Source organism: Passer montanus, unplaced genomic scaffold (genome assembly GCF_014805655.1).
Source record: "Passer montanus isolate IOZ18808 unplaced genomic scaffold, ASM1480565v1 scaffold73, whole genome shotgun sequence".
Lineage (NCBI taxonomy): Eukaryota > Metazoa > Chordata > Aves > Passeriformes > Passeridae > Passer > Passer montanus.
The window spans coordinates 2,838,412-2,866,386 of NW_024372481.1; the positions used below are offsets into that span (position 1 = coordinate 2,838,412).

At 56.9% G+C, this 27,975-nt stretch overlaps 1 protein-coding gene across 1 annotated transcript; it reads left to right on the forward strand.

The window, feature by feature from the left end:
• The first annotated feature begins 5,746 nt into the window (after positions 1-5,746).
• ADGRD2 (adhesion G protein-coupled receptor D2) lies at positions 5,747-27,241 on the forward strand. Its single transcript, XM_039730643.1, has 26 exons — positions 5,747-5,861; positions 7,824-7,901; positions 7,991-8,051; positions 8,637-8,867; positions 9,008-9,661; positions 9,806-9,904; positions 10,374-10,459; positions 10,815-11,096; positions 12,599-12,710; positions 13,054-13,188; positions 13,455-13,569; positions 14,142-14,259; positions 14,516-14,571; positions 15,581-15,707; positions 15,806-15,909; positions 16,702-16,804; positions 17,014-17,167; positions 17,931-18,064; positions 18,662-18,777; positions 19,663-19,783; positions 22,450-22,491; positions 22,705-22,758; positions 23,079-23,220; positions 23,532-23,590; positions 26,086-26,116; positions 27,126-27,241. Exons 2-26 carry the CDS (start codon positions 7,854-7,856, stop codon positions 27,239-27,241), a joined length of 3,300 nt encoding a protein of 1,099 aa, XP_039586577.1. The 5' UTR covers positions 5,747-5,861; positions 7,824-7,853.
• The last annotated feature ends 734 nt before the right edge of the window (positions 27,242-27,975 follow it).

Sequence of the window (27,975 nt, forward strand, 5' to 3'; positions counted from 1 at the left end):
GGAGGAATGCTTGGTGCTGTCCCAGCAGGTGGGCACAGGGGCTGGGGTGTCTTCCCTGGGTGTGTCGTGACAAACTCCCGAATTTTGGTGTCAAAATACCCGGGACACCTGCCTGCTTCCCCGGTTTTGTGTTCAGTGCTTCCTCGAAGTGTGAATGACAAATGGCATCTTGAATTCTTGGACCTTTTCAAGAGGCTGGGGTACCCTGGAATGTCTGACAGGATCCTCAGCGTGGTTTTCCTCTGCAAAGCTTGCACCTGCTCCTGCAGGGCGAGAGGCAAACAGGCAGGGAAAGCACCGGGCAGGTTTTTTCTCTCTAGAATAAAGGAGTTAGAAAAAGCCAAGTCGTCAAGGGTGAGGCTGGCCCCTGCACGCCCTGCCAGCCCTGCCCAGGATGGGCTTTCCCTGGAGCTGGTCAGAGGCAAGGCAGGCTGGCCAGGAGGGGGTCCCTGAGGGATTCCTCAGCAGGGCTGTGTGTGCTGCATGCTCCAGCACACTCCTGCCTGGTGGGTGCTCCGGGCTCCCAAACCAGCCAGCAGCTCCGAGATGTCCCAGGGTGAACTCGTGTCAGGAGTGGAGCCAGGCAGGGAGGGAAAGGCTGAGCTGCAGAATAAATGCACCATGTGTCTCTCCTGCTCCAAACCCTCCAATCTCAAACATCTCGCCTCAACAACGATCTGTTAACGAGCTGCAAGCCAAGGATCTGTCAGAAGGATTTAAATACAATTCTGACAGGATCAGAAGTAGATAGACTCAAACTTTACCAACCTGTGGCTAAACCAAAGCTAATGGAGGGAGTGTGTGCCCAGGCAGGACAGAAGGTGAGCTTACTGGGATCTTCTTCCTTGCAACTGAAACTCCCAAAAGCAGACTTATTTGACATGTTTGAATTCATTAGAGGAAATGGAGTGCTGATTTGAGGCCAAGGGGGTGCCTCCATTACTTTGAAAGAAGAGGTTGAAGCTGGAGCAGAGAAGTGGTGCAGCACGGGATGAAGTGAGATGTGAAGGAAGTTCCAGAGAGCCCCTGAAAAAGCCATTTCTGAATGGGAACAGCTTCTGGCAGCAGAAGGGCTGTGAGGGGGGATTCCTGGGGATGTACCCCTGAGTTATCTGAGCTCCAGAACTCCAGAGACCCCGGGGCCCAGCTGGGCACAGTGGCCTTGGGCTTTCTCAGCACCCGTGCTCCTGCAAACTGATGTGGAACTGCTTCTGCCAGTTGTTTGTAGACCCCCCAGCCTTGTGACTGACGTGATCAAACCCAGCAAAGAGATGGTTTCTCTCTGCCAGGCTCCTGCAGAGAGGCTGGGCCATCTGCTGAGTGGTCTGTTGTGTTTCTGGCCGCTGCAGCTCTGCTGTTGTGCAACAGCCACGTATGGAAAGCTTTAGCCTTTCATGTGAAAAACGGGAGAGACAGATGCAATCTGGGTCTAATATTGCCCTTGTATTTCCTCTCATCTCTCAGGAGCTCTCTCGCTGCTGCCTTTCCTCACTCTGAGCACCAGAGCTCCTCTTTTTACTTGACCAAGCAGGCACAGCCACTGTCCCCAAATCCAGATCCTGCTGAGGTGCTCCTCAGGAGCTCCAGAGGATATCAACCATCTCTCCCTGATGGCTGTGACCTCAGCTGTGCATATTGGCACCTCACAGAAATGACTGTTGTCCTAGCTGTCATGCCAGGTTCAAGTAGATGCACAATGGGTGTCTGGTTAAACCAGCAAAACAGAAAAGTATGGAAAAAAGGTATCAGAAAGGTTTAGTGTTTCAAAGAGGATCAGAACCAAATGCCCTGTCTTGCTGGTAGGAGGATGGGAGGTTTAGGAGTAGTTTGCTTGGGAAAAAAAAACAAACAAAACCACCAAAAAGATGAGTAATACAGGCAGGTCCCGTTTTTTCTATTAAGTTTCTGGGCTACACAGATTTGTAAATGATGGCACTAAATAAGCAGCCGTGGCCCAGCTCCCTGAAAGGCTCTGTAATATCAGCAGCTGATGTCCCACTGCGCAGGGACACAACCGGCTCTGTTCCTCCAGACAATACACCTGTCACTGGCAAACAGAAAGCTGCAATTAACGGGGAGGCTCTGCGCTGGGCTTTCATCCCAGACAATGAGAAGGGCCTGGAAGAGTGAGATTAAGGCTGGCATGTCCACATGAGATTGCTGAAACAAACCTCGCTGAGATTCGGGGGCATTTAAGAAGCAAAAACAAGAAAATAAAACCCTGGTTAAATCTAACTCTGCAAAAAAGTTAGAAAGCAAAATAGCCCTGGAACAGCATCCTTTGCATTAGAAATGTGAGTCTGGGGCTGTAGAGGAAACTTTCTTCTCAGCTATGTCTTGTAGCTGTCAGTGTATCCCAGGAAATTAAAGTGGGGTTCTGCCCTCAAGGGCTGCAGAGTTCTGGGAGCTCTGCATTCTCAGCCAGGAGCAGGACCAAGCAGCAGCCTCCACAGACAAGGCTTTTTACCTCACTAATGCAAGTTCCGTGCTGGGGACTCCACACCTTGCACTCTGGGTGTTTAAAGGTCTCTTCTGGCCCTACAAAGGAAGCAGTGCAGCAGCAGTGCAGTGGCACAAGTGTCAGCGACTGCCTGTGTGACTGCCTGTGACCAGTCCTGAGCAGCTGTTAGAAAGGAGCTCCTTTGGTCAGCAAGTCTCAAACATTTTGTTTCTCCCGTTGCAGGTACTCTTCCAACACACAGGAATCAGGAGAGCTGGAGGAAAATTAGGAAATCTTTTCCTTGCTATCAGCTCCATCTCCCCAGGATGTAACTTAGGACTGCAGAGAGCTGTACGTTTTCTGTGCCAGGAGGTGGTTGGTACAGGCAGGCTCTTGAGACCTCCACGGGTCACTCTGTCCCCTTGGGGAGGTATTGCTCTGCCTGTGGCCTTGTGCCCTCTCCCCTCAGCTTCCTGGGGACATACCCGTCACTGCCAGGCTGCTGATGGGAATCCTGCAGCATCAGGAAGTCTGGGCAGCCCTGATGTGACAGACTTGAAAGGAGAAGGGGAGAGGAAACTAAGAGAAACAGACAAATAATGGCATTGCAAAAGGTGCAGGCGTCTGGCCATAAAATCACATCAGTGCAGACCTTCAGCGTGCAGGGTGAGGAACTTGTTTGCCCGCCTGAAGAATAGCTTGAGCACGTGTCCTGCCTGTCCCTGCCCTGCTGGGCTGCGGATGGGACCTGGCAGCTGCCACCCCGAGCCCAGAGTGTGCAGCTGATGGCTGCTGCACGGCCAGGCAGGCACAGAGCTGTTCTCCGGGCAGGGCAGTGGGGCTCAGCTGCTGGCCCTGTGCCTCTGCCCACAGGGGCTGGGACACTTGGCTAGGTTTGGCCAGGCTGCTTCCTCCAGCCTGGTCCATGTGAGCGTGGTGGGGTCTGTTAGGAGCTTGTTTGGGGTGGCAGAGGTGGCATGTGCTGCCCTGGGAGCAGGAGCAGGAGCCCGGTGTGCTGCCCTGGGAGCAGGAGCAGGAGCTGTGCCATGACCTGAGCACTGCAGTGCAGGGTTAGTTGCCTCCTGAGTGATGATGAGTCTTCTTTTGGGACAGCTGGCATGGAGAACCCGCAGCAGCACAAGCCAGCAGCAGCCTGTGAGACACTCAGGTGTGTGAGAGGGTAAAATAATTGTGATATGGCAGTGGTGACACACTTACACAGTGCTGGGGAGGGAGGTAAAGCTGCACCTCTTCTACTGGTGCCTCCTGAGTCAGCTTTGGGAAACCCTGCCTTGGATCAAAACTGATTCTGATGAAACTAAACCGAGTGAGGGGGAGTTGGTTTAGAGACAGTGTCAGTTCTGAGCAGTAAACAGCAGGACAAAGAAGACTGGAGGAGAATAATATGTACAACTGGGTAGGGGAATGCTGTTTTGAAGGATAGCTCTGCAAGGGACAGACTTGCACATGACTGAGTGATCTCTGACACGCTCCCTGCTTTGTTCCATTTCTCAGTGCATCTTGCTCAGACACATGGCTTCTACTCCATTTGGCAAATATTTGATTTATAAAGATTAACATGTTGCTCGCCCATGTGCTGGGAAGGGTTGTGTGAAAGATGTGCCTTGAGGGTGGCAGCTCGGGGTTTACTCACTGCTAAGGAAATGTTCCTTAAAACCCACCTGAGTTGATTTTTTAAATTGACTGAATGTGAACAGAACTGCAGCCTCTTCCAAACCAAGCTAACCCAGAGTGACAGCATCACCCAAATGGCACAAAACAACTTGCCCTTTGCTCAGCTGCTTGTTAGAGAGATTTACCAGCATTAAAAGCGCTTTGGGATTTTGCCATCCAACCATCCCAAGGCTGTGTGTCTGCTTGCCAAGGTCTCCATGTGCTGGACAGGCACCTCTTGACTCTAGGAACTCTGTCATGGCTGATTTGTGCTCAGATGGATGAAGGAAGGTGATTCCTGCAGCTGCCCTAAGGAGACAGCTGACTGGCTTTGTGGGAATTAGTGCTGATACAGTGAGGAACTGCCAGCACTGATGGCAGCCAGTCTGCTCCATGGCACGGAGCAAACAGCTGGCAGTGCCCATGCGTGCTTAGAGATGGTCTGGAGAGCAGGAGGTGCAAAGGAACCACAGTTCCTGGGCTGCACCAGGAGGTGCAAAGGAACCACAGTTCCTGGGCTGCACCAGGAGATCCAAAGGAACCACAGTTCCTGGGCTGTATCAGGAGATCCAAAGGAAGCACAGTTCCTGGGCTGTGCTCTCCGGGGCCTTCTCAGTGTGATTTCAGGTGAAGCACAGTGAGATGCCAACTGTTGGTTTCCACTTGCTGGCTGTGACCTTCCCTTGGACATGCCAGTGATCTTTCCTTGCCAGGGTCTCTAGAGCCATCCTTGATGCCAGCCAAAGCATCAAGCCTTATTTGAAAATCCAATGTACACTTATCCAGTGTACATTTATGGAAATGAGTTTATGTTTAAATCCAGATAACTGGTGTAGGTGAGGTTGGAAACCTGGGTGGCATTCGGTGATCACAGCAAACTTCCCTTCACCTCTCTACATGTGCACAGGGAAAGTTTATTTGAATAACACAGAAGGGTGAGGCTGAGGGCTTGATTCCTTTTCTAATGCTACCAGAAAACTGTACTTTGTGCTCTTACAAAAGGTGATTCATTCTCTCTGAGACACAGGCACAAAGAGCGCAGTTTTGCTGTCTGCTGGGAAACTCTAACTCTCATTAAACCTAATCCAACCCTAAATTTCATATAATTTTGCAGTTTCCCTCTGAAGACCTTTGGTGTAAAGTTGGCTCTGCCTCGTGCCCTTTGCTCCCTCCATTACCAAGGGAAGCAGGACCCAGTTCTGGCCGAGCCACGGTGGGCAGCAGAGCCTCCTGCAGGGCTGCCATGCTGTTGGCAGGCCCCTGGCACTCTGTGCCACGCTGCCAGGAGTGCCAGGCCATTTCCCAGCTGGCACCCAAGCACCAGGGCAGCTGCCTCCAAGGCCCATTCTTCTGTGGCAGATTTATTGCCAGGAGCAGAGGCGTTGGGATGGGAAAATCGCCTTCATTCCCAGGCGAAGACCCTGAAGAACAAAAGCCAGTTGCTGGTGAATCCATGGCGTGATCCAAGCATTTCCCGGGACGGGAGGAGTGGGAGCTGGGTGTGCCTGTTGCTGGAGCAGGAGTGGGTGGGCATCGAGCAAAGGAGCAGCTCTGGCTGGCGAGGTGGGCAGTGCCACAGCCATGGGGGTGACCTGACCCTGCAGCCTGGGCGTTCTCCGGGGCAGCTGCAGGCCTGGAGTGAGGAAACCCCGGAACGCTGACCCCGCTGGGCGAGGACATCGCACCAGGAGCCCAGGGGACATCTCCAGACCATCCCTCTTCACTGCACCCCCGGGCTCTTCCTGCTGTGAGGATCCCCAGTCACTCCCCCATCCCCGCTTTCTCTGCCATGATCGTGCCCCAGATTTCCTGGGAAGGTTTACTGGACACTTCTATGGAGCAGGGAAGAAGACCCAGGTGCCGCTGGCACTGCAGAGCAGGGAGGGTCGAGAGTGCTCTGCTGCCAGCCATGGGGGGCAGGAGGGGCGGCCCGGGCTGCGCTGGGGGTGAGGACGGGGGCAGGGGGGTGCGGGCACCCAGCAGCGCCCCGGGACTCAGAGTGGCCGTCCCGCTGCCAGCGGGCCCGGTGCGGGGGGCGGCGGCACCTCCGTGCCCGAGAGGGGCTCCGAGGGGCGGCGTGCGGGGTGCGGAGCGCTGGGAGATGTGCGGAGCGGGGAGATGTGCCGGGTGAGGGGAGCTGTGCGGAGCGGCGTGCCGAGCGGGTTGCGGATTGCAGATTGCTGGGAGATGTGCGGAGCGGGGTGCGGTGTGCTGGGAGATGTGCGGAGCGGGATGCCGAGCGGGGTGCGGGGAGCTGGGAGATGCGCAGAGAGGAATGCGGAGTGCTGTTCGGAGCGGGTGCGGAGCCGCGGTCCCTCAGAGCGGAGCGGGGTGCGGAGTGCTGGGAGATCTGCGGAGCGGGATGCGCAGCGGGGTGCGGGTTGCGGAGTGCTGTTTGATGTGCGGAGCGGGTGCGGAGTGCTGTGAAGAGCGGGTGCGGAGCGGGGTGCGGAGTGCTGGGAGATGTGCGGAGCGGGTGCGGGGTGCTGTGAAGAGCGGGTGCGGAGCTGGGTGCGGAGTGCTGGGAGATGTGCGGAGCGGGTGCGGGGTGCTGTGAAGAGCGGGTGCGGAGCTGGGTGCGGAGTGCTGGGAGATGTGCGGAGCGGGATTTTGAGTGGGTGCGGGTTGCGGTCCCGCAGAGCGGAGCACGCCCCCCGCAGCTCCCTCTCGCCCCCCGACACCGCCGCCCCGCCGGCCTGTCCCCCAGGGGTGCCCCAGCCCCGGGGTGCCCTGGTCACTGGCAGGACAAGGGGCTGTCCCAGCTGGGTCACCGGGCCCCCCTCACTGCCCCGTTTTTCCTGCCCAGACCGCGCTCCAGGTTTCCTCCGCATCCCCAGGGCACCCGAGGCTGCGGGCGCAGCCCGAGCAGGGGGCACTGCCCGTGCCCTGGCTCCCGCTCACTCATGGGATTTCTGCTTTTCCCTGGAGGGCCAAGAGCTCTGCTGGGTGTTTCCAAAGCCTCCGCTGAACTTTGGAAGGCTGTGAGCGCAGAGCCCGGGCTGCAGAGCGCATCTCCGAAGTCCCTTAGCAGCAAAGTGCTTGAATGCGCTTTTACAGCGCGGGGAGCAGAGATCGCTCCCAGCCCGCGATGCCCGTGCCCACAGCTCCAGCCCTTGTTTGCATTGGCGTTGCCAGTTCCCGTCCTGTGCCCTCATCTGTGGTTTTACTGGGCTTTTTACTGTCTGCACTCGAGTTTCCTCCCCGGGCACAGGTGGGGCGCGCTGCCCAGCCCTGGGCCGGCCGCTCCCCGGGATGGCTCCGCGCTGCTGGGCGCTGTCTCTGGGCTCCCGGGGGCTGGGTTTGCTGCTCGGCGGGCTCTGCTCCGCTGCTCTGGTCCTGCAGGTCTTAAAGGCAACGAGAAAAGCTGCCAGTGATGCAACACTGTTTAATGATGCCATTTATGGCGGCTGTTTTATTTAGTTAATGTGGATGAAGAGGCTCTGCGATCTTGCCTGTTCCCTTAATATTGCACATCTCTATGTTTTATGCTTAATTATTTTGTATCCTGCAAACGAAGGCCTTAAGGTCTTCAAGAAAATCTGGGAATTCTTAGGATAAGATACTATTCAGGACAGGTATTTCAGAGGGAGTCATTTTCTCCTTTTTGTTTCGAGACTTTCTGAGGAAAGCAGCATTGTCAGGGGATGCCTTTTCTGCCGAATGCTTCTGTCTCTGTGATGCATCTCCAGCAATACTTTATTTATTCTAGCAAAGGGTGAAATCTTCCCAGCTGGTCAGCATGTTTGGGAGAGACTTGAGACCTCATTCTTGCTTCTTCAGCTTTCTGGTGAGTATTACCTTTTTTTAAAAATTATTATTATTATGGGTATTTAAGATAATATTTCTCTGAATATTACAACACATCCTCTCCACCAGGTTGGTCTGTCCAGGAGTCTCCTTGCCTTTGCAGCCCTTGCTAAGAACCAGACTTCCACAGGTTAGTGTTTTTGTCAGCACTCTCTATGTGTTTTACAAGCAACATCCAGCACAGAGAAACAAAAGGTGTCTGGTGGTGCAAACAAAGGTAAAGAAACTTTTTCTGTTACCCTGTTTTGTGCCTAAAATGCTGTTTGCAGAGCTGGTATTTGCAGGGCTGTTTGCTCAGCTGCTGCCTCTGTGCCCCACTGCATCTGCAAAGCAAACAGATTATTTTGTGCCTGAAAATTGCATCTGCAAGTGCAGAAGCTGGGATGAGCTTTTTGGGGCTAAAGCAAGTAAAGTTTTTGCTTTGAACAAGCTTTTCTGAGGCCATCCCTAGGCACAGCAGAGTGCCTTTTCCTCTGTGCTGAGCTTAGCATGGGGTGTGTGCCCCACAGGAGAGAGCCCAGCTCCAGCCCTGGGCCAGGCAGCAGCCACAGGCACCCTCACCCAGCCCATGTGGTCTGAGCTCTGTCCCCTGTGCCCACCACCAGCCCAGGGGGGTGAGCTCCTGCCAGCAGCTCCTCCAAGGTGCACGAGGCAGTGTTTCTAACAGAGGGCTGGAGAGGCTTTGTTTCCCCAGGCTGTGTGTGCCTTTCTCCAGGTTTTGCTCCTGTCACCATTGAGACCCCGGGACACACGTATGAGTATGTGGCCACTGCTCTGGACTGGTGGCAAGCTGACAGGTACTGTGAGCAGCACTTTGCCCAGCTGCTCCTTGAGCCCCAGGACGGTGAGCAAGGCTCCTTCAGCAAACTGCTGCAGTCCCACCACATCAGAGGCTCTGTCTGGCTGAAGGAACGGGGCAGTGTCCTGCACAAAACAAAGAGGAGACGTGAGTGCAAGTGGACATGGGCTGTTTGGAGATGTTTTCATACTCAAAAATATGACTGGAGAATTTGTCCCTTGTTTTTTTACTGTCGCTTTATTGGCCTATGCTTCTTCCTTGCTGCTGACTGCAATTCCTCCTTCTAGGTGGCCACACTGTGCCAGTCCTGGTATTCAGAGACAAAACAGACACAAAATACGTGAAGGTGCTCTCCGAGTTCCCGGCACTGCCCGCTGTCACAGCCTGTGCCCACCTGCAGTGGGACACCAGGACGCAGGAGGTGGCCACCATCTTCTCCTACGCCGTGCCTGCTTTCACGAACGAGTTCCAGCTCCGTGGCCTGGTGGACGAGGAGGGCTTTGTTCGCTTTGCTCTCATCGTCCACGGGCACCATTCCCCTTACCTGCCCGTGTTCCGTGCTGACGGGCAGTGGCACCACTTCTGTGTCACCTGGCAGCAGCAGAACGGCACCTGGGCCATCTACGCCGACGGGAAGAGGAGGGCAGCAGCCAGTGGTTTGTGTTCTGGGGGGCCCGCTGCCCCCCAGGCCATCTCTGGCCAGGGCACCTTCATAATTGGGCAGGACCAAGATTCCCTGGGGGGCACCTTCAGGGCACAGGAGTCCTTCAGTGGGAACATCACTGACCTCCACATCTGGCAGAGGGTCCTCAGCAGCGAGCACATCGAGAAAGCTCGCTCCTGCTGGGTGGAGGAGCAGGACCTGCTTTTTGGGTGGAGCTCAAATGCCCTGGAAGTGGAGAGCACCGTCCAGGCAGTGGCCACGCAGCTTCTTTGCCCAGGTAAGTCTCATATCATCTAGAGTGGCTGCTATCCTGGCTCTTAGGGCACAGCCCACGGCGTTTGTGGGTTGCTGCAGGAAGGGTGGTGCCTGCTGGGGATGGCATGTCCCTGGGACACCCTTCTGTCTGCGCGTGTTTCCACAGGGCCTGTGGAGGAATGCAGAGTTTTGGAAGTTGGCAGCAGTGGATTCAGTTACGCATCTTGTTTGCAGACTTTGCCTTTCATCTGTCACTACAGCAAGGGTACAGCATCTGCTGGTTATTCCTGCCTGGCTCCCAGCACACGCACTCCTGGAGGTCCTCCTGGGCTGGGGCCAGGGGTGGGGAGGCCCCTGCTCTGAAGGGCTCACATGCAAAACCCTCAGGGCTGGCACTTTGCTGCAGCTGCCTGCACTCTGGCAGGGTTTGGCTGCTCCCCAGCGGGGCTGGCAGTGGTGGTACACCCTCCATGGCTCTGGCTGCAGGGCGGTGAGTGATCCCAATCCAGGCATTCCCAGACTCCTTGGCCAGGGGAGCATGGGGAGAGGCAGGAAAGGGGTGTGAAACTGTCTCTCCAGATGGGATCTGGTGCTAAAAATAAAATACAGCTGTGAAGTCTCCTAGTCCTGCCTGCCCTGCAGCCTTAGCCACCATCTGCCCAGGCTTTGAACATGGCATGTGTTAACCACGCTGCTGGACACCTCAGCATGGTTCTGCTTCTGCTTGTCCCCAGATGCTTACTGGCAGCTGAAAAGAGCTCAGCTGGAGGCCAGCCACTCGCTCGCCAGCCGTGTGAACACCCTCGCAGTGAGGACAGTGGTGAGTCCTGCAGCCCAGCAGTGGCAGCTGGCACCTGGAGCAGGCAGGAGCTGCTGGGGTGGGCGTGTTGGCACCTAGAGCTGTTTGCCAGCAGTTCTGCCTGGGATCCTTCCTGAGCTGCTGCTGGAGATTGTGACCAACACAGCCGCAACCTCTGCTGTGATCAAACAAGCAGTGTTGCTTCAGATTGACTCATCTCACTGAGGATGGGGGCCTGGACAAGAGATCCCTTCCCAGGAAATTCCTGGTTGGCCAGACAGGTCCTGATGCCAGCAGGGGCAAGCAGGGCATTGCCAAGCTGAGGAGCAGGGAGAGTCAGGCTCTGCGCTGAACTAAACCATCTTTTCCTTGCCAGATTCCTGACAGTGTCTTCACGAGTGGAGTGCAAGACATGAACCTCTCTGTGGCTCTCGATGCTCTTGATATCTTGGCAACTGTTCTGAGAGCAGGAGAAGTGCCCGTGCTTGAGCCATCTGACCTCCTTGCAGTCCTTCAATTACTAAAGCAAGTCTCAGATCTGGAAATCCAGGAGGGAGACGAGCTGGAGATGTTGGAGCAGTTGGGCCAGTATTACATGGAAGTAACTGAGTTAATTCTGGAAGAGCAGAACACTGGGACGTGGTCACTGATCAGCCAGGTAATGGTGTCACCATTAATGGTGGCAGTGTGACTGCTGTGTGCTCACCCCTGGCTGCTGCACCACCCCAGGCTGGCTCTGCTGTCCTTGCATGGCCACCTGTGGCCCTTGAGCCATGCTGAACATGGAATAATGCTGCAGGCAGGCTTGGAGCCTCTTCAGCATGGAATAATGCTGCAAGCAAGGCCTGGAGCCTCTTCAGCATGGAATAATGCTGCAAGCAAGGCCTGGAGCCTCTTCAGCATGGAATAATGCTGCAAGCAGGCTTGGAGCCTCTTCAGCATGGAATAATGCTGCACACAAGGCTTGGAGCCTCTTCAGCATGGAATAATGCTGCACACAAGGCTTGGAGCCTCTTCAGCAGGGAATAATGCTGCACACAAGGCTTGGAGCCTCTTCAGCGTGGAATAATGCTGCACGCAAGGCCTGGAGCCTCGTCACCAGCTCAGACCAGGACCAGCTGCTTTGCTGGTGCCTCGTGCTGGAGGTGCAGCCAAGTCCTCGTGCAAACAAGGGCAGTGCTAGTGGTGCCTCCCTTGCAAACCCCTTGGTGGTTAACTCAGCTCCCTTCGAGCTCTCCTCTTTGCCAGTCTGCATTGACAGTTTGCACATTCCTGGAGCTTTTCCTTGCTCCCACACCCTGCTGTCTGGCAGGGGCAGCCCTTCCCTTGCAGTGTGTTGTGCTTTGTGTGGATGGGCTGCCAAGGAGCTCTTTGTCACCAGCCCTCTCACTGCTCCAAGCACCCTCAGGCTTTGCAGAAGGGATTTCCATCATCCCACCCCTGTGAGGGTTTCATGCCTGGTGCAAGGTCTGCACTCCCCACCTGCCTCTGGAAATGTGTGAGAGTGTCTGGCCTGTGCCCCAGGAGCCGAGCCAGGGAGATGCAGAGATGGTTACAGGATGCTGGGCAGTTCAGAGCTTGCCTCACTGTTCACAGTGCCCAGTCTCCATGGCCACAGCCACTGCAGCTTCTCAGCAGTGGCACAGACCCAGCCTGGCCCAGTGCAGCTGGTAACTCTGGGGAGAAGGGTGGCACTGTGCACTGCAGGGTGGCACCTGTGCATCCAGCACTGCAGGGCCTCGAGCGATGGGGCCACTCCTGCTGCCTCAGCTGCAGGGTCTGTTTCTGGGTGAAACCTTTTCCAGGAAGAGCAGATGGTTGTTCTACAGCTTGGCGAAAATCAGGACTCAAGTCTAAAGGTCTTTCTTTCCAGAAGCTCATTTAGTTATTTGTTTCCATGCTGTTTTAATGGCTTTTTATGCAGAACAGCAAGTTTCCCTCATTGCCAGACCTGTCTCCTTGCTGAAGGAACTGGGAACATCCTTCAGTAAAGAAGTCGCAGAAAAGCAAAGCCAAAGCCTTGAGTCTCAGCTTCTTTTTTTCTTTTTCTTTTTTTTTCTTTTCTGCCAAGCACCAAATATTTAAGGAAACTTGTGAGCTGTGGGAAGGGAGGGCTGAGAGTGCAGGAGCTGATTTCCATCACTGTCTCTGTCTTTGCAGGTTATCAGGGGCCCCATGGCTGTGGTTGAGCTCTGTGACAGAATGGTGTCACTCCTGGTCCCACTGCTGACCACAGAGAGGACAAAGATCACCATCCAGCATGGGAATATTGGTGAGTGGCACTGGAGGGCACCTCACCAAGACCCAGATCAGCCACCCTGTCTGGTTCCCAGCCCAGATCCGCGGCTGGCTCCTCTCCTCCTCCTCTGGCTCACCTCCTGCAGCCTGCTCCCCATCTCCTCTGTGCAGAGCCATGTGAGGGCTGTGGATTGCAGGAAACCCTTGGGCGTGGGAGAAGCTGAGCCCAGATGCCCTCGGTTTGCACAGAAAGGGTCCTGCCTGCTGCTGCTGCGGGTCCTGGCTGGTCTTGGCAGGGATCACAGTGTCCTTGTGGTGCTTTGCTGCAGCAGCAGCAGCTCTGCGGGAAGGTGAGCCCTGGTTTTACCTGTGCACAGGGATGGAGGTGAGGGAGCTGGAGCTGGGCGAGCAGGAGCTCAGTGGGGAGGCCTACGTGGTGCAGAGCCCTGAGAAAGGCAGGCATGACCTCATCGAAGTTCCTGTGGAAGAAATGCAGAGGCTGAAATCCAGAGGTTTGTGACCACACCTGAGCTTCCCCCAGAACCTCTGCACGGCCCTCCTGAGTGGCACAAACTCTGCACCTTGGCCTTGGAGAAGCGTGGGGAGGGGATACCCTTGGCAAAGGGAGCTGGGCCGTGGGGAGAGGGTCTGTGCAGCCCCTCTGGAGGCTCAGCTCGGAGCCGAGGGTGTTCTGAGTCCCCTCATCCCCCCCAGAGGAGGGCAGCGGTGCCCAGGGCTGCCCCGTGCCTGTCCCTGTCCCCGTGCTGTGTCCCCGCAGGTCTGCACAGGGTCACGGTGAAGAACATGTGGTTTGGCTACGGCTCCCTGCAGCGCTGCCTGTCCGGCGCCAGCGCCGCGTCCCGGGAGCCGGCTGGCCCCGAGGGGGGACACAAGTGAGTGACACAGAGCCCCCAGCCCCAGGGCTGCCCTGATGGGGGACACAAGTGAGTGACACAGAGCCCCCCGCCCCCGGGCTGGCCCCGAGGGGGGACACAAGTGAGTGACACAGAGCCCCCCGCTCAGGGGGGTTCAGCTCAGGGGTGGCAGGGCACAGAGGGGTTCAGCTCAGGGGTTGGCAGGGCACAGAGGGGTTCGGCTCAGGGGTGGCAGGGCACGAAGCGGGTTCAGCTCGGCGGGGTGGCAGGGCACAGCGCCCACAGGGCTGTGCAGGGTGCCCCGTGCCCGGTCAGAAGGTGTCCCCGGTGACGCTGGCTCTGGCTCTGGGGCCGGGCTGGCTGCGCTCCCCGGGCTCCCAACACTAGGTGGGGATGGCCGCCCGCGCATCCCGCTCCGCTGGAGCCCGGGGATGCTCCCGCAGGGACGGGCAGTGCTGGGGCTGGGCCGGGCACCCCACGGTCCGTGCTGCCCGTGCCCGGCCCCCGGCAGCGCCCGCACCTCCCGGCTGTGCCGCGCCCCGGCACATCCCGGGCTGGCCGTGCCCGTGAGCCGCGTCCTTCCCCGGCAGGTCCCCGAGCACGGCGGTGGGCACAGCGGTGGGCACAGCGGTCATCTCGTGCACCCTGCTCAGCGGCCACCAGGAGATCAGCGCGTCCGTGCGCTACCGCCTGCAGCACCGCCTGCAGGTACCCGCGGGGCCGTGCCCGCTGCCAGGGGCTGTGCCCGCTGCCAGGGGCTGCCCCGGCTGTCCCTGGCTGTCCCCGGCTGTCCCCACCCACAGGTACCCGTGGGGCTGCCCCGGCTGTCCCCAGCCCCCGAGCTCTGGCATCCGGGCTGTCCCTGGCCCCCGTGTCCCTGGGGAGGTGTTTGCCCTGTGACAGCCCCTGTGACTGCGCCCCGTGTGTGCCTGTGCCACCTCTCCTCTCCCCTCTGTGCCTGCAGGACCTGCCCGATACCCTGGTGGGACCCGTCTGTGCCTTCTGGAACTTCAGCCTCAGGTGCCTTGTTTCAGTTCAGGTCCCCAGGTTTATGAGATTTTTATTTCCTCTGGAAAAGCAAGCATCTCAATGTAAATGTGATGGTAAGGGTAGAGGTCTGGAATTTTTTGCTCCTTTGCATGCTGACATCCCCTGTCTGCTGGAGTAGAATGTTTTCCTGGGAAGATTTCCTTTGGAGAAGTCACTCACAAGCAAGTGACCTTTAATGAGGTATATTCAACTCAAATGGAAAGCCCTGATTCTTAATTATGGTTGCTGCCTGTGACAAAGAGTCAGCCCAAGATACAGGCCCCAAAGCCATGCAGGACTCCCAGCCCATAAATCCTGCCTGGCACTGGGATGTGTTTTTGCTGAATGTCACTGTGGTGAGAACACTGAGGCTGTGATATATTACAGATTGGTAATTAAGTCATTCAAGTGAAAAAATCCTCCCTGGAGTCCCAGACTTGTAGCAGGAGTGGATGAGGTAGGGGAAGGGGGGAAGGATTTTGGAAGCAGCTGGTTATTGTCCACAGGATCCCAGCAGCTCTGATCCTGCCCTTCCTGTGGTGCTGGGAGGCTCAGGGGGCAGTGGGGACAGAGCTGCAGCCACGGTCCTGCCCAGGGAATTCAGTGGGATTGCTGGCTGGCAGGGACAGGCTGTCCTGGGGAGCCAGGGCACCACGGCTTAGTGCAGGCTGAGCTGGTGGGCACAGCTGGCCACAGCTGCTCTCAGTGAAGGGCTGTGCAGGGAGCTCTTCCCTGAGCTCTGTTTGAAGCTGTCGTGGCTGAACCCCACTCTTTAGTGCACACATTGGCACCAGGTCTGCTTTCATTGTGTGCCTGCTGGATGAGGCAAAGCTGCTGAGACAAAGGGTGAACCAAAGGGAAGCCCACGTGAAGATCTGTTTCTGATCTCCTCATCTTCCTCCTTTAAACTCTGCTTTTCCTGGGAGAATGAAATTCCCACCATGCCCTGGATTTCTGTGGAAGTGAGGGGTGATTCCTGTGTGTTTTCTCTGGTTTTTAGCCCAGATGCTGGTGGGATGTGGTCCACAGCTGGCTGCTCTGTGGCCAAGTCTTTCCCGGACTCCACTGCCTGTTTTTGCAACCACACCACCAATTTTGCCATCCTGCTGCAGGTGTACGAGATGGAGGTGAGGGAGCAGCCTGGTCTGGGGGGGTGCTGGCACTGCCAGCTCCTGGGGTCAATTCATGGGGGATTTGAGTCTTTGATGTTTCATGTCTGGAGCAGAGGACCACCAAGGAGGAGTTCACACTGCAGACTTTGACTTTTATTGGATGTGGAGTTTCCTTCTGTGCCTTGACGGTCACCTTCATTCTGTTCCTGGTGGTTGGGTAAGAGAAGCTGGGCACCTGCAGCCTTCTCTGTATCTCATACTCAATATTTTACTTCAGAGCCTCTCTCAAAGTGCCCCTTGTCAGCGTGGGGTGGTGCAGTGGGAAGAGGAGGGAGCTGCCCTGTGCTCCGTGGCACAGGGGAGTGGTTGCTGCTGGCTGGAGAGGGCTCAGCCCTGCTTGTTTCTGGGGAGATGCTCACTGAGCTGTGCACACACCTGCGTGTCCGTGGCAAGGCTTTCATCAATTGCTAACCACGTTTGCTATAAAAGCTGCTCTGCCAGAATTAACTTTTGTAAAATAAATGGAGCAAGGACTATTTCTTTGATTGCCAGCCCTTCTGTGTCACTGGGCAAGCACAGAGATCTGCCCTGTGAGCTGCCAGTGGCTGCCTCCAGCTCTCCCCCCTCCTGTGCCCTGGAGCCGTGGCCAAGGGCTGAGCAGCTGCAGCCGAGAGTGTCCCCAGCACAGCAGGGCTGGCCCTGCCCCTGTCCCTGCCCTCTGTGCAGAAGGGCAGAGGGAGCACAAACTGCCCAGGCAGGCCTGCACAGCCCAGGAGGACAGGGAGGATTTGGGGTGCACAGCCCAGGAGGACAGGGAGGATTTGGGGTGCACAGCCCTGGAGGACAGGGAGGATTTGGGGTGCACAGCCCTGGAGGACAGGGAGGATTTGGGGTGCCCAGCCCGGGAGGACAGGAGGTCCTTTGGGGTGCACAGCCAGGAGGATAGGGAGGATTTGGGGTGCACCCCTCTGTCTGGCTGCAGCTCAGGGCTGCCTCTCTCCCTCCCCAGCGTCCCCAAGAGTGAAAGAACAACGGTGCACAAGAACCTGATCCTGGCACTGGCTGCAGGAGAAGCTCTGCTCATGTTCAGTGAGTTGGCCAAGCCCAGCCAGGTGAGCTCAGCAGGAATGGCCCATCCAGCCCACGGGGCCGGGCTCCAGCATCTCTGTCAGAACCACAGAAGACATTAAATTAATTCCCCCAAATTAATCGAAGGGTAATCACCCTTTTGTTAATTACCTGTGACTGGCATCTAGGGTAGGATCTCTCTGTCTGGAGGTGCACGTGCAGAGCTGTGCAGCGTGGCTTCTGTCCCCTGCAGGTGCTGTGCTTCATGGTCACTGCCTTCCTGCATCTCTTCTTCATGGCAGCCTTCTCGTGGATGCTGGTGGAGGGGCTTCTGCTCTGGAGCAAAGTGGTAGCAGTCAACATGAGTGAAGGCAGGAGAATGAAGTTCTACTACGTGACAGGCTGGGGTATCTGCACACTCCTCTTCCTCGGGTCCTCAGGAAAATATTTTTTCTTTTCTGGTGCAAGTTTTAATAGGAGAGATGCACGATTGTTTGATTTAATTTGAGACTTGGGTGCCAGTGCTCTGCAGAGACTCTCTGGAATTATTTGTCAAATTGCTAGTCTTAAAATAGAAGTTGAGCAGCATTTCTGTTATATTTCTAAATCCAGGAGTTCAGTTAAAAAAAAAATGAGGAGGAGATTTATGGTAAGTTCTTGTTCTTGGAGAGCATCACCATTGTCTGATAGTAATTAAATATAACTGTGTTCCTCACTAAGCACCTTTTATTCAGAGGGAGCCCTTTAGGGACATAGAATTGTTTGAATAAGCTGAGTTTTGTGTCGGAGAGGAGCCTCTTTAGGGATGTGCTGCTCAAGGAGCACACACCTCATTGGACACTGGGCAACCACTTCAAGTATTTTGGATTGGTTTATGTCTTTGATTGTCCATTTTGTTAAAAAAGCAATCTGAAGAATAAATTGCTTTGGTCAGGACTTGGGACTTGGAATGCTTTATACCTCGGAGAGAGATGCTGACAGCTTGTAAATCTGGCTGTGTTGAGCCAGGACAGATTTCAGCTGCAGAGGATTGATGTTGCTCGTGGGGTTTTGGAGGCTCACGCTGAATCTGTCTGGCCAGGGGGGTTTTGAAGCAATTGTCTGGTGCCCAGTGCCCTGCATGGGGCATCTCTGCTTTTCCCAGGGTTTAACCTGTGGGTTTTCCTGCAGGGCTTCCAGTCCTCATCGTGGGGGTGACCCTTGCAACTTCCTTTGAGAAGTATGTGGCAGCCAACCACTGCTGGCTGAACGTGCAGACCAACGTCATCTGGGCCTTCGTGGGGCCTGTGCTCTTCATCCTGGCTGTGAGTGCCAAACCCTGCTGGGAACGTGGGGGTCCCTTGGGTCTGCTGCTGGAGGAGCTGTGCAGAGCCAGGGCTGCAGCTCGTCGTGCCTGCTGCTTTTAGAGGAGAAATGTGGGTTTGCTTTATATAGACCTCTGCAGCACAAGTAAATCTCTTTAATCAAAAAAGGTTTTTGATGGGAAAAAGTGCCTTAGGAAAATTTTGCTGACCAGTTCTTGGTTGGCTGTTCAGTTAGGAATGGGGTGTGTGACATTGCCTTAGCTAAAGGTCTGATTTTAATACAGGAATAACTTCATCCTTAAAATATCATTGTACAAAATGATAAAACAGAAAACAAAACAACTAGCAGAAAAAGGTCCAATGTTTATGGGGTCCAGAATAGACCTTTAACAGGGAAAGGGTTCTGTAGGAGCAGTTTTGGGATAAGTTTCCCAGATTTCATGCATGTGTAGCTAGCTCTGTGAAGTCTTTTGATTTCGTTGCTTTCCTGGTAGTGACATTTGCCCCAAGTTCTGACCCCAGTTTCCAGCAGAGGAGGGTCACCCTGCGGAGCTGAGGCCCCAGGGTGTCCCTGAGGCCTGGGCTGTGCCCTGGCAGGTGAACAGCTTGGTGCTGCTCCGGGTGGTGACGGTGACCGTGGCCAGCGCCCGCAGGAGGTCCAAGATGCTGACACCCACCAGCAGCCTGGAGAACCAGATTGGAACCCAGATCTGGTGAGCAGGGCAGGGCCTGGGGCTGCTCTGGGTGTGAAATGTGTGAGGTGGTGTCAGACACGTGGAAGAAATCCTTCCCAGGCACTGGCACAGGCTGGCCAGGGAAGCTTGGCCAAGGGAAAGGCAGTGAGCTCTGAGAGCCAGAGCAGCAGGGCAGAGGGGATTCTCTCCCCCAGGGGAGCTGTGTCTCACCCAAAGACAGTCTCTAATCCCAGCTGAGAAGCCCAGCCAGCAGCTTCAGCTTAGGGAATCAGTGCTGGTCTCCATCTGCACCCACACTCCCAAATCTCACCCCTCTGGGACAGGAGAGCCTCGGCTGTGCCTGCAGAAACCCAAGCTTGGGACTTGGGGGATTGAAAGTAGGGCTGGTGGGGGTTACACACACAGGGGAAGAGGCAGTGGGGACTTCTGTAATCAGTCAATACTGAGAGACCTCTAAAACACTGCTGCCTGAGTCATTACTTTATCATGCTCTGTGAATTTTTATTGTTGTTAGCTGGCGCCGGATACCCCTGCTAGACACGCATTGTTCCCCGGTAGCATAAATAAATTCTCCCAAATTTACAGAAGCACAAAGATAGGGCATTGCTGGAGGGCAGGGTGACATCCATGTGCAAATAAAACAAATAGAGAAGCCCTCCTTGTAGCAGAAATTGGGGGGAAATAGCTGTTTTCTCACTGCTGATGACGTCAAAGAGCTCCCTTCTTGCTAACTTGCAGTGATAAATGAAGAGCAGGGCTGGCACACTGGGGTCTGGGAGGTGAAATGTTTGGTTTTTCCTGTCTTAACTCATTTTGTTTGCAGAGGAATTTGTTGCACAGCTGCTGTCTTGGTAGTGTTTCATCTCTGAAGTGTGCCCGGGTAACCCTGAGCTCTCCCCCCAGGGCCACGGCCAAGCCCGTGCTGGTGCTGCTGCCCGTGCTGGGGCTCACCTGGCTCTGTGGGCTCCTCGTGCACCTCAGCATCGTCTGGGCCTACGTCTTCATCGTGCTCAACTCCCTGCAGGTGAGTGCTGCACTTGTGGGTGCCAGGCAGGCACCTGCAGGGCACTCACCTGTCCTCGCAGCCTGCAGGCTTCAGCTCTGCAGCCAGCCCAGCTCTCCCAAGCCACTGGGACATTTTGTCTGAGGAAACTCATTTCATCCTCCCAAGACCCAAAATGTAGCTCTGGAGGCCTTGCACATCTGACAGCCCGCAGCACCAGTCTCTGGCAGAGTCCTGCTGGTTTCCAGTTCACATCTTGTTTCTTGTGCTAGTTTTTCTCACATCAGTGTGGTCCCAACAGGGCAGTTACAAACCCATCAGAGTTTTTATTTGCTGGTATAATGGGTAATTGAAGTGGTACCTGTGCAGCCAGATGGGGCAGACATCCCTCCTGCTGTTTGCACCTGGGAAATGAGCCTCTGCTGCAGGACAGGGCTGGCCCTGGGGCTGCCCCAGGAACTCGGGGACACAGGGTGACAAAAGCTCCTGGAACATGTGCTTGCCACCTGCGATGCAGAGCACCAACAGAGGCTTGCAAAGCCTGAGAGAAGGCAGCTGTAGATGGAGCTAGAGAAGCGCTGAACGCCCGCAGCCCCGCACACCCGGCTGCCAGCACCTCCCGAGGGAAGGAGGAACTCAGCAGGCAGGGGGAGCAGGGAGGGGCAGAGGTGCCCACGGGCACTCCCTGCACTGCCCCAGCCCTTGGCACTGCCTGTTCAGGGTCTCTTGCCCAGTGCCTGAGCACAAATCCTTCTCCAGGGGATGCAAGCCAAGGGAGCAGCTGGGCACTGCCCCCCAAACCACTGGGATTAGAGAGTTTTGCACCCTTATTTCCCATTTTTCTTGTTTCAGTAGAAGCTGGCTGCTGCTGTGCTCTGCCTGGGGAGAGGTTGGCTCTGTGGCTTCCCTCTGGCACGCTTGGCTGCTCCCAGGCTAGGCTGCCCTGTTGTCCCGGGGCAATCCCAGCCCTGTCACCTTGTGCACTCGATGGGTGCCAGCCCGGGATGCTCTGGGGTGCCCTGGGCTGCCCTAGGATGCCCCGGGATGCCCTGGGATGCTCTGGGGTGCCCTGGGATGCCCTGGGGTGCTCTGGGATGCTCTGGGGTGCTCTGGGATGCTCTGGGGTGCTCTGGCTGTTCTGGGATGCTCTGGGATGCTCTGGGGTGCTCTGGGGTGCTCTGGGGTGCCCTGGGATGCCCTGGGGTGCGGATGCCCTGGGGTGCTCTGGGATGCTCTGGGGTGCTCTGGGATGCTCTGGGGTGCTCTGGCTGTTCTGGGATGCTCTGGGATGCTCTGGGGTGCTCTGAGATGCTCTGGGATGCTCTGGGATGCTCTGGGGTGCTCTGGGATGCTCTGGGATGCTCTGGGGTGCTCTCCCAGGGCTGGCCCTGCTCCAGGGCTGGTGCTGCTCACGCACACCCTCTGGGCCCTGGTGGGAGGCTCCAAGGCCAGCCGAGGGCTGCCTCTGCACATCTCTGCTCTTCGGGCTGGCAGGAGGATGGCAGGAGGCCTGTCTTGTGATAGTTCAACAGCATCAGTTCTCTGTCTCCCTGTGCCATGCTTGGGTTATTGAGCAGGAGGGAACTGCAGCCTCCCAGCTCTGTGGACAGACACGGCTGTGCTGTGCTCATTTGCCTCTGTCCCTTCATCACCAAGCTCAGGACACTCTGCAGATTGCCCCAGAGGAGAAATAAACGCCGGTGAGAAGCTGCAGAGTTGAGAGAAAGCCATCCTGTTTCAGCCCCTTTGCTCACTTCCTATGGATCACTTGGAATTTCCTTTGAGGCCAGAGCGTTCCTTCACGTGTGGCTCCCGCACAGTTGTTCTGTTGTTTTTTGTCTGACTCTTTTCTGTTTGCCTGCAGAAGCCCAGCCTGTGCCAGGCTGCTCTGGGTGTGCTGGCACCATCCTGCAGGCAGGCAGTGCAGCAGCCCAGCGAGAGCCTGAGCAGGGAGGGACCCCTGGGGCAGGGCTGGAAGGGGAGGGGGCAGCAGGGGCTCCCCCAGAGCTGCACCTCTGCTCCCACCCGCCGTGCAGCTGGGGCTCCTCTCCTCCTTGCTCTCCTCCCGAGCTGCCCCTCCCCGCGCTCATCCAGAACCATCCTTTCAAGGAAGACCTGCCTTGGCAGCCCGGCCAGAAATCTGGTCTGGGGGAGTGCCCGGCCCTGCTGGCTGAAGGACAGGTCACGGCACGGTGCCAGGGGCTGCTGCCACTGCTGCTGCCAAGAGCCTGCAGAGGAGAGCAGGGCTGCTTGCAGACAAGACGGATTGCAGCTCTGGCTGCAGCTGATTTATCTAGCTGCGATAACAAAACACCCACAGATATGACATCAATCTGGTGGGCCAGATAGGGCTGCCTTCAGGCCAGGATGGTCGGCCTGGAGCTGTAATTAGCCCCGGGCTGAGGGGCAGGGCTGGCTGGGGCTGGCCTGGGCACGTCCCTCACACAGCTGTGCCCGGGCTGTGGTGGCCCCGGTGGCACTGCTGGCTGTGCTCTCCTGCAGTGAGGGCAGCAGGCTCTGGCAGCAGCCTGGGCTCAGGTGTGGGCGGCCCTGCCTGCCTGGCAGGGCTGTGCCCACCCTCTGTGCCAGTCTCAGCCATGCCAGGGCTCCCAAGCCCCTTTGCTCCGTGCAAGGCAGCACAAAGCAGCCGTAGATCTCTGACCCTTCCTCTGCTCTCTCCCCTCCAGGGCCTGTACATATTCCTGGTCTATGCTGTCTACAACAGCGAGGTGAGAGATGGGCTCTGGCACTGCTCACAGCAGTGTTGGCACGCTGCTCACAGCAGCTCTGTGTTGGCATCTGGGGGCAGCTGGCTCTGGCACAGGCAGCACGGCCCCGCTGTGCTGCTGGAGCCCTGGCTGCTTTCTCTCCATGACCTGCTGGAGCATCTGCAGCTGTGCTGGATCTGCTGTGCCCTCTCTCATGCCCTTGCTGTGCTGCAGGTGAGGAATGCCATCCGGAGGATGAAGGACAAGAAGAAAGCCCTGTCGTTCACAGTGAGTTGGAAGGAATCCCTGCTGCCCCTCCATCCATCAGCCACCCACCAGAGAGGGCCCCAGCTGTGCTCTGGGTCTGCTTTCAGGAGAGGAGGATGGAAAGGAATCGGATTTTTTAATTTTTGTCTGCCCTTTTTGCTGTTTTGTTGGACACCAGAGCCCCAGAGATAGCCTGGCCCTGTGAGGCAGCAGCCTGCTCTGCCAGGGTGGGCTGGCAGCCAGAGCAGTGATGATGAAATCCATCTTTGAAGTTGGATCTGGGTGTAGCAAAGGCTCAGCTGCAATTTTCACTCTCCTGCATCTCTTGCCTGTCGTTCCAGAACTGCTCTCATCCCATCAACTACTTATCCAGCCCCAGAAACACAAACTCCTGGGCCACGGGGAAGCTGAGTCCTGCAGCTGAGAGTGCCCTGCCGAGCCCCGAGCAGAAGGAGCCTCCGGTGAAGAACATCACCAGCAAAGGTAAGAGGATTGCTGGTGCTGTTCTCTCATCAGCATGTTAGGCAGCATTGCATTCTCCTGAGGCAAAACTCCATCTCACTGTCTTAAAATTAATTTTCTGGAGGAGAGGCAAAGGTGACAGTTGAAAATAGGGATTTTGGCTTTGGGCAAAAAAGGTTTTGCATTCTCCAACCAGTTTGTGGGTGCAGTGATGCAGAAAACCCTTTTGGTCCCTTTGCTTCAGTGGGGGACACAAAGCACCAAGTTCTCCTGAAAGCATGAATATTCCTGTTCTCTGCTCTCTGGACTCACTGTGCTGCTTCACCCTTTAGGAAACTTTGGAGCCAGAATTCCCATGGGCATTTCCTCCATTATGGCACCCGAGAGACCGGTATGTGACACCTCCTGCTGCTCCTCCTCCACCGCTCCCTGGGCACAGCAGCTCTGTGGGGACACACCTGGGCCTGGCCAGGGGGGACAGCAGGGCAGGGCACCTTCCCAAGGCGGGAGAGGAGGGGTCCCAGAAGAGCTGAATTCCAAGGCAAAGCTCACCTGAGGCAAGGGGAAGCAGCAGGGCCCTGCAGGAACACGAGGTGCTGCTCAATTAGAGCCACAAAGCCCCAGGCTGAGGCTGGTTGGGCTTCCCCAAGGGCAGCAAATTGAATCAGGTGATGGGGCAGGGGCCATGGGCAAGGCTCACCTGTCCCAGGAGGGCTGTGCTGCCTGCATCGGGATGGAGAGCCCAGCCAGGCGTGGCCTAAAGCAGGGAACAATTTAAATTTGACTACTCTGCTCCCACTTCCATCTCCTGCTTTTGAAATGATCATCAGTCCTTGTGTACTTGACACACAAGTGCTGTAATTCCCTCAGAATAAAATCCAGCACTACTTCCATGAGTCTCTCGCTGAAGGATCTCTCTTTCCCTCTCTAATATTTATCCTTTGAAAACCTATGTCACATAGACAGCTCTTATTTATCCGATAGATAACACTTTACAGCTGGCACACGGTCCTGCAGCCGCTCGGTAGAACCCATATTTCCATCTGCCATGATGTGTGCTGCGGGGAGTGCTGCAGCAGCAGGGCTCCCTGGCAGGGGTGCCAGCCGTGAGCAGGGTCAGGGCTGGGCTCCTGGCACCGGGCACAGCACGCGGGACTCGGGGATCAGCCCAAGGACCCGGCCAGGGGCACCAGGAGGCAGCACATCCCCTGAATGCCAAGGCCGTGGCATTTCCAGCAGGCAGGGACAGAAGGTGCTGCTCTCCCGTGAGGGGCACCCAGGGCTTTGCTGTACCTCAGGGCACAAACTGCATTTTTAATGGGCTTGGTCCCTCCTGGGCCAGGGCAGGGCTGGGCTGGGCATGGCAGAGCTGGGCACAGGAGAGAGCTGGGCACGGCACAGGGCTGGGCATGGCACAGGGCTGGGCACAGGAGAGAGCTGGGCATGGCACAGGGCTGGGAATGGCAGAGCTGGGCACACACAGAGCTGGGCACACACAGGGCTGGCACACACAGGGCGGCTGGGCATGGCAGAGCTGGGCACACAGAGGACTGGGCACACACAGTGCTGGGCACACACACAGTGATGGGCACACACACAGTGATGGGCACACACAGGGCTGGACACACACAGGGCTGGCACACACAGAGCTGGGCACACACATTGCTGGCATACACAGGGCTGGCACACACAGGGCTGGCACGCCCGTGCCCTCTCGCGTGCCCGCTCTCTGCGTGGGCTGGGCTGTGGCAGTGCCCTCAGTTATGCAAGGCAGGCTGCTCCCCCTGCTCCTCCTGAGTCACGGCGCTCGCCGGAGGAGCGGCAGCCTCAGAATGTCACTGGCAGCTGCACAATAGTTTGGGAGAAGAGAAGATGCTACTTAAAGGCGTTTGAAAACACTTAAAATGACAAAACACTGAGCGGATGGAGATAAAAACACAGACAAGATGTTCTTCGTGTTTCAGCTTTTTTCAGTGTTGTTTGGTGATCTCTGCTGTTGTTGGGCTGGCAGCAGGAATCTCACATCTCCCAGAGCATTGCCGTCCTTTGAGCACAGAGTGTGGGCTCTTCCCACACCCAAGGGGTGCTCTCATCCTTTCCTGGCTGTCCCTGTGGTCTCCACCCTGCTATCCAGCCTGGTGGGTGCCCAGGGGGCTGGAAGGGTCCCAGGGCAGGCGTTAGGAGCAGGGGGCAGCTCCCTGCTCTGAGAGGTGCAGCTGTGTCCGGGCACCCTCTGCCCAGTGCCAGGGAGGAAGGCTCTGCCTCTGTGAGGGACAGTGGGGTGGCTCTGTGAGGGACAGTGGGGTGGCTCAGTGAGGGACAGTGGGGTGGCTCAGTGAGGGACAGGGGGTGGCTCTGTGAGGGACAGGGGGTGGCTCAGTGAGGGACAGAGGGGTGCCTCTGTGAGGGACAGAGGGGTGGCTCAGTGAGGGAGAGTGGGGTGGCTCAGTGAGGGACAGAGGGGTGGCTCTGTGAGGGACAGTGGGGTGGCTCTGTGAGGGACGGTGGGGTGGCTCTGTAAGGGACAGTGGGTGGCTCTGTGAGGGACAGTGGGTGGCTCAATGAGGGACAGTGGGTGGCCCAGTGAGGGACAGTGGGGTGGCTCAGTGAGGGACAGTGGGGTGGCTCAGTGAGGGACAGTGGGGTGGCTCAGTGAGGGACAGTGGGGTGGCTCTGTGAGGGACAGAGGGGTGGCTCAGTGAGGGATGGTGGGGTGGCTCTGTGAGGGACAGAGGGGTGGCTCAGTGCGGGGACAGTGGGGTGGCTCAGTGAGGGACAGTGGCTGGGGTCTGGGGAGCCCTGCCTGGCCCCAGGGGGAGTGTGGGGGCACCAGCAGCACAGCCTCAGACCCATACCTCTGCTAACACAGGTTCTCCCCTCTTTCAGGCCGTAGAGCTGACAGCGTTCAAGAGCTCAGGTAACGTTTTCCTGCATCATGCTCTGCAGTGTTTGGTGCTGTTGGTGCTGGTTCCTGTGCTCATGTGCTGGAGGGCTGCCCAGAGGGCAGCTGCTCTCTGCCCAGGCCTCAGGACAGCATTGTTTGCAAGCCCTGATGGGTGCTGTCCTGGCCAGGCCGTGGGAATCTGTCCCCTGAACAGAGGAGGGACAGCTGGGGGCTGGGGAGCCCCAGCAGCCCTGCCAGTGGCACTGCCCATCCTGGCAGAGCTGTGGCTCAGCCAAAGGCCCCATCCCAGGGCACCTGCCTGGTTTCTCCCCATGTCTCTGCACCTCTCTTGCTGCCCATCCTGGTCTGCTGTGCCAGCAGAGCTGGGGGCAGGGGCAGGGGGCAGAGGGGCCCTGCAGGTTCCTGCTGCTGAGCTCTGTGCCTGCCCCCAGCCCCACTGCTCTGTGGCAGGGCCTGGGCACTTCCAGGGGACAGCAGCTCCTCCTGCCCTGGGCACTTCCAGGATGGCAGCAGCTCCTTCTGCCCTGGGCTATTTTAAACCAGCAGCTGTGGCAGAAGGCACTGGTGGGTGCTGGGAGTGCCATGATCCCAAAGAAGGGAAGCTGGGGAAGGTGGGTTTTCAGACAGGGCTGGATTTATGAGCTTAAAAGCAGCCATTTAGCTTCTTCTGTTTCAGGTTGTAGAAAGGCCAATGTCACCATGGAGGTGGGTAGAATTAAACCCAGAAATCCCTCCTAAGCCCCAGGCTGGATGGCAGCTCCCTGTTACCTCCTCAGCTTCCCAGCCTGGCTTTGGGCAAGTCCCCAGCTCCTCAGAATACAAATGCAGCATATTTCACTTTATTTTCTTTAACAACCACTGCTGGGTACTCCCAGGGCAGCTGCTGGGTGGGACCCTCAGGTGGACAGTGCAGCGAGGACACACCAGGGGTGGAGTGATGACATTTCTTCTGCATTGTGGCATTTTCTTTTGTCAAGGCAAGCAGTGCATTGGCAGGTCTCTGCCTTTGCTGCACATGAAGTGTCTGAGCAGGGCATGCTCAGCCTCCTTTCGAGGCGATGCCATCCAGAAGCAGTGCAGCTCTCCTCCCCACACTGGGCACAGGAGAAAGGCACAAACGGTGGCACCCAGCAGTAGCTGTGCAGCCCCATTTGGGGCAGGATGGGGTCTCAGAGGCAGCAAGACCTGCACCCACCACAGGCATTTGTGCTCTGCCCAGCCACCCTCACCTTCCTCTGCGCATCTTCTAACCCACGTGTGTATTAAACTCCAGCTGTGCAAGGTGGGTTGTTTAGTTTGGTTTGATTGCCTCAGGTGAGCCCTCAGTGTGTTTTTAGAGGCCCAGGTCTGCACAGAGGGTGATGGAACACCAGGCTGGGCTCGGTGCTGTGGGAGTGGCAGGGGTGGAAGGAGTTCTGTGCACCCCTGGGTGCTGTGCAGCCCCTGAGCCCCCCAGGCTGCCCTGGAGCCCAGGCTGAACGAGGACATCTCCAAGCAGAAGAGCTCTCCTCTCACGCTGGTGTTGGTGCAGCCCCTCTGGGCTCAGCCACGAGAGCCTCCAGCCCTTGCAGCAATGATAAATGCTGTGTGCCCAGCTGCAGGGCTGCTGGGGGTGCCAGGGCAGCTCAGCCTCACGCAGACCTGTGCCTCCACACTCTGCCCACAGAGCAAAGCCCTGCTCAGCTCCTGGGAGCCAGGATGGGGGCAGTCACTCCAGCACAGACACTGTCCCCCTTCTGTTGGTTCTCTCCTAACAGTTTAATGAGAAGAGATGTGTTTAGCCCCAAATATCTTTGTTTAAAGCTGCCAGCCAGCTGGTGAAAATGGACAGACAGAAGCCCACCTGTCTCTCCCAGGAAAGCTGTGCTGGA